Here is a 5,717-nt window from a genome sequence, read left to right on the forward strand (position 1 = left end):
TGTTCGTAATGACCCGAACACAAAGCAACCATTATTTTTTTCCGACAACTACAAGTGTCCTCTTCTTTTTCGGGCTAGAACAATATTTAGGTAAAATATTTTCAATAATAACAAATCCAAATACTTGGAGGAATTCACTTCCAAGTCTCATACCACTATTGATAAAGCATAACATGTTCGACGCTTTTAAAGATAATAAATTCAAAGAGAAACAGTATGGGATAATTCACTGAAATTCGACATTAACAAGATCTTTTAGATAATTGTATTACAGAGTATTGTAATACTTTTTTTCCAGGAAAGTTTATTTTTGAAGGAAAATAGATATGCAAAGCCAGAATCTGAAAGAAACACAAGCGAAATATACAAACTTCATATAATAATAGCTGTACTTATTCACCAGGAGGAAATGGAAATAAGCAGCAATAAATGCAATGATTTACTGGACCATCATTATGAATAATGGTGAAACTCCCCATGGACCATCAAGCTTTTATAGCCGCCTCCATGTATGTGGGATTTTCACACCCATTACTTTTTACCACACCTCCGGTTCCGACACAGGTATTTATAAGGTTGCCACACCCACCGCCACAACCACCGCAACCACCACAGCCACTGCTCTCCTCCTTGAGTCCACAACCACTGCTATTCACCATGCTTCCACAACCTCCGCCGCACCCACCACAGCCAGAGCCACAGCCACTGCTATTCACCATGCTTCCGCAACCTCCGCCACACCCACCACAGCCAGAGCCACAACTGCCGCTATTCACTATGCTTCCACAACCACCCCCGCACCCACTACCGCAACCACCACCACAGCCACCACCACAGCCACCACTCTTCACCATGTTTCCACATCCAGCACCACAACCACCCCCACATCCACTGCCGCAGCCACTACCACAACCACCACTCTTCACCACGTTTCCACATCCAGCACCACAACCACCGCAGCCACCACTGCTTACCGTGTTGCCTTTCTCACTTCCACAGCCCCCATTGCATGAACCATCTTTTTTAGGTATCACTGCATTTTCTAATGTCACATCCGAATGGACTTCAGTTTCCATGGAGGCATGCTGGTCGTTGTCAACAATTACCTTTCGTGTTGCACCATCTATCTCTTTCGTACTTTTGCCATCAACAGTGAAGCCAAAGCGTCCTTCCTTCTTCAAAATGTGAGAAAGTATAAACATCGATACCAATCCGGGCAAAACAAACCATCCCTCCTTTGCCTAATCATTTTCAATTAAAAAGTGGAACCAGTAAGTAAATTTCATCTTTTTATACTTGTATAGTTGCATGTCTAATAAATGGCAAATAGCTAACCTACCTTCAAGCATCTAGATTTCAAGTTAAGCAATGCAACAGCTTTTCCGTATGGATGTTCAACAGAAAATTCAACCGCAGTCATAAAGTCACCTTCGTTCTTCCGCTTCTCACAATGTTTGGGTTCGTAATCCAGTTTTCTACCAGAAAAAACCTTTACCTGTTCAATAATCAAAAGAGTGGGAAATTTAAAACTAATCATATATATATATGCACAACTAAAACATGCAGACGCTCAGGCAGCAAAAATCAAAAGAAAGTAACAATAAAACGCTGGAGTATGATCTCCCCGAGCGTTGTGTAAGAGGTGAAAGAATGATTTATGTAGCCAATGAAACAAACTCCTAGCAAGTTCAAGATATGTCAGGATGGAAGTTAAGGTAAAAACAACAATCTCTATTACTTTACGCTTTATTTGCGTTATGAAGGTTCATCATGTATAACAAACTTTACAATATCATAAGAGATTTATATATATGATGTGAAAATAAATGGATGCATACCGTCCTATTGCCTTTGAGATCAAAGAGATGACCATTTTCACCGACTTCTGCATTGTGAAGAACCCATTGGGAATTCATCAAATTCCAATGAGTCCCTAGAAACTCTGCTACTGTATGAGTTTCTCCATGCTTTGTGATACCAATTACTTGCTTACTCGAGATGCTGTTCTCTTTCATCTTTGCCTTCCCGGACTCCCTATAATCAAGCCCCGAAATTGTCAAATTAATGCCAAGGTTTACACGTCTTGAAACTAACAGTGGTGAGAAAACAGAAAGATGCATAGGTGCTATAATTGTTTTCCAAAGAATTATCATATGTAAACAGCACGGGCTAAAGACACAAAAACACTCGGCTTAGCCGGTATATAAATATTTAATAACTTGTAAAAATACTCGGAAGTAAGCTTAAAGTTGATTGCCAACATTTAACTTGGTGTGAATGCATGTATATACCTCATTTGGAGTCTTATGACCTCAGCTTGAGTTTCATCAATTACCTCATTTGGAGTCTTATGACCTCAGCTTGAGTTTCATCAATGACACGGGTATAGCTCTTGCCACTTGGGACAGTTCCGGTAAGTGGGAGCTGAAAACAAGAACCTTTCGAAAAAGGATGGGATCGAACCATGTGAAGCACATGTGGTGCTGCTGTAGGAACTGTGAAGGAAGCAGCAACACGTAGGCCAATCGGTTTTGAAGATCCATTTCCAGAAGGGGGTACCAAGTCCAACCATTTCTCCACAGCAAGTTTGGAAACCGGATCTAGAAACTCTTCTATGGAGAGTGAAGCAGTGCCTAGAGTTTTGGATGTCTTTGTTACTGGTAAAGTGGAAGCTGAATTTGATACGAGTTCGAAATGCAGTTCACCAGTAGGTTCACACTGAAATAAAAGAACCTGTTTCTTCCCAGACTCAGATAAAATAGTCAGTTTCTGCTTAGTATTACAGAATACATCGGGTTGAGTTTTACTTAACAAGACAAAGAGATTCCCCTTCTTTTCGTCCGGTAAGTTCTTAACTGCAACAATCTCCAAAAGTACCTGAAAAAAGGCATCAAACATAATGAGAAATGACCTTTAAAATACGAAAGCAGCATTGGTACCGTGGTCCAGGTTAAATATAGGTAAACTACCTCTACAATCCTCATCTCAGGAAGCTTAATAATGTTCGGAAACTCATTTGTTGCATCTATTTTCTTAGGTAAAATGTCGGGAATGCAAGGAATAGCTGCAAGAGGAGATGGAGAATTCCCTCTATACATGGCCCCCGACTTCGAGTATCTTTTGCCGAATGTATTCTCCCACTGTTTAGTAGTCCCCGAAAATCCGACATCAAGCTTCTTCCCCTTAGTTCTGTCTGAGTCTGTATCATCATGCTCCAATATCTTACCAAGTACTGTATTCAAATCTTTGCAGTAAGAGACAGGATGCAACTGGTGTGTGTGCCAGATAAGGTCGATGTCATAGGTTGGAACGCAAAAGCGCTTTGTCGAATTCTCTCGATTCCTCTTGATCAGATGAAGGAAACCCTTATACCTAGCTACGGCTTCTTCGATAAAGATATTGTTATTCATATGCGCTCTGGATACCTAGAGCCGAAAACAAGATTAGGCAGATTGTCAAAGAAGAATGCTACTAAAAAGATAACGATTTAGATCATTCCCGGACTCACCTGATAAAAGAAAGGACTCTGCCTTTTAACAGCTGAAACTAGATCATATTCAGTGGGTTTTTCAAGCCCAGAAAGTGTTTCAGAGGCATTTTCAGACAAGGCTTTGGTGAAATCAAAGTCATAAGCTTCATTCGGATAAAGTCTGTTCCAAATTTCTTCGGTTTTCCGTTTACATGCGCCTCGAAGGGAAGACACAACATTAGTATTGTCAAGGATCTTCCCATAGAGTTCTTCACAGTCAGACTTGTAACGAACCTGATTTAAAAAGACAAGAAAATGCCAACTTCAACTTACAAAAAATAAAACAAGCAAAAAATTTCAGCTTAGAGACATACTGGGTTTAGCCTATGGCAATGCCAAATCCATTCACAATCAAGAGGAACAACCAAAGGCCCTTCCAAAATGGGTTCTTCATAACATTTAGCTAGCAAGGGAAGCCAGTAAGCATTGTACCTAAAAATTAGCATATATAAAAAAAATCAACAACCCAAATTTTGATTCAAAATGCACATCAATTAAAAGGGTTTAAGCTAGGAATCAAATGCAAAACTTGGAGAAACTTAGACAAAATGAAATCCCCAAAAAGACCCAGAATTTGAAAATGGTAAAAATGATGATTTTAGCAACAATCAAGAAATTGAGCTGTGAAAGTGATCACCTGTAAATGGCTCTATGGAGAGTAGGGCCATCGTAGAGCCAACGGTTCCTATCGACAGCAGCGAGGAATTCAAGCTGGTTCTTGGCAGCACCTGCAAGGTCCAAACTAATTTCGATCTTTTGAGCTTCGATCCATTCCAGTCCTTGCTCTTTCTCCATTTCCATCTCTTCTATTGCCACATAGAAACAGAATCCCATTAATAGTAAAACAAAATCAAACAAGGAAATTAATAAAATGACATAAGAATTATAACTGATTTTTTTTGTTCATAACTGATGATGAAAAGATTGAGAAGAATACCGGAAACGTATTTCAGTTGGCTTGTCATTGCTTTTCTCAGTTGTGATATTTCGCAATTTCTGTCGAGCTATATATTGGAGATTCTTGTCTGAAACTCTTAACTGAAGTTCAAAGAAAATGACCAGAATGTCCTTTTCAGTTTTTTTGTTAAAATTTCCTATTAGTCCTTGTGAAAGTTGTGGATTTAGTCTTTGTACTTTAGAGTAATCAATTTTAGTCTTTGTACTTTTCGGATTTTAAAATTTTAGTCCTGAACCAAATAGTAGCAGTTAAATTTGTTTGTTTAAATTCAATTACTAGTCCTATGCAACGTGTATCGTTGTAAGTCCATATTCTCCAATTGGATCATTCTAGGTCCTTATACTTATTGAGCTTTGAAATTTCAATTTTGACACAGATGACAGTATTTAATCCATTAACTAGATTTTTAGCGTGTAGTGTGTGGAAAAAACAAGCTGACATAGTAGTACACATATGATAATATGTTTGCCACATCAGATTTTGAAAATAACAGAACTTAACTAAATGAATTTAACAATTATCTTTTCGTAAGGACTGAAATTTAAAAATTAAAAAATATAAAGACTAAAAATGACCAAATTAAAGTAAGGGATCAAATCCATAACATAAAATATGGGGACTAATAGCAAAATTTAATCTTCTTCTTATTTTATCTGAAACGTGATATAGAATAATATAAATGAGAACAAGGTAACATTTAGCAAATTTTCCGTTTAGTCTCTAAATTTTTTTATCCATATTAGTCTCAAAATTTGATAGTTTTTCAATTTGGTCTTTGAATTTAGATTCTGTTAAAATATGATGACATAATACTTTGAAATTGTGTCACATTATCACTTGAAATTTTATTTTTAAAAAAATTAATTCTTCAATATTCATTTATAATTTTTATTTATTTATTAAGATGTTATATATATTATTTTTAAAAATTATGATTGAGCAAGGATATAAAAGTAAGGGTTGTCTTTTATGTAGGGTCTCCAATGGAATAGTATTTTATTTCTCTAAATATTATTTTCTTTTGTATGGATAATATCAAGGAAGAAGAATTTATAGTAAATTAAGGAATAAACAAAGATTAGTAAGCTATTGATAGGGATTTGCAACTTGCATTGAAATTGTCTAATGATGTTCTCTTTCTTACATCTTTATATAATTTTTATTGAATTTTCCATGAAGTAAGAAGGAAAATACCCAACTGAAATCTTACTATTTTCAAACTTGAAGTTA

The 5,717-nt window shown here is 36.8% G+C and overlaps 1 protein-coding gene across 2 annotated transcripts; it reads right to left on the reverse strand.

The window, feature by feature from the left end:
- Positions 1–217: 217 nt before the first annotated feature.
- Positions 218–4,593, reverse strand: LOC105787740 (glycine-rich domain-containing protein 1). Of its 2 annotated transcripts, none has more exons than XM_012614279.2 (9): positions 4,467–4,593; positions 4,167–4,335; positions 3,844–3,961; positions 3,509–3,763; positions 2,970–3,425; positions 2,336–2,877; positions 1,839–2,034; positions 1,340–1,495; positions 218–1,241 (listed from the first exon to the last, which is right to left on the reverse strand). In XM_012614279.2, the coding sequence occupies exons 1-9, from the start codon at positions 4,492–4,494 to the stop codon at positions 486–488; spliced, it is 2,676 nt and encodes an 891-aa protein (XP_012469733.1). In that variant the 5' UTR covers positions 4,495–4,593; the 3' UTR covers positions 218–485. The 2 variants fall into 2 exon arrangements, with proteins under 2 accessions (XP_012469733.1, XP_012469734.1); XM_012614280.2 differs by having other exon boundaries at positions 4,167–4,332; positions 4,467–4,544.
- Positions 4,594–5,717: the final 1,124 nt, after the last annotated feature.

The sequence above is a fragment of the Gossypium raimondii genome, chromosome 2 (genome assembly GCF_025698545.1).
Source record: "Gossypium raimondii isolate GPD5lz chromosome 2, ASM2569854v1, whole genome shotgun sequence".
Taxonomy (NCBI): Eukaryota; Viridiplantae; Streptophyta; class Magnoliopsida; order Malvales; family Malvaceae; genus Gossypium; species Gossypium raimondii.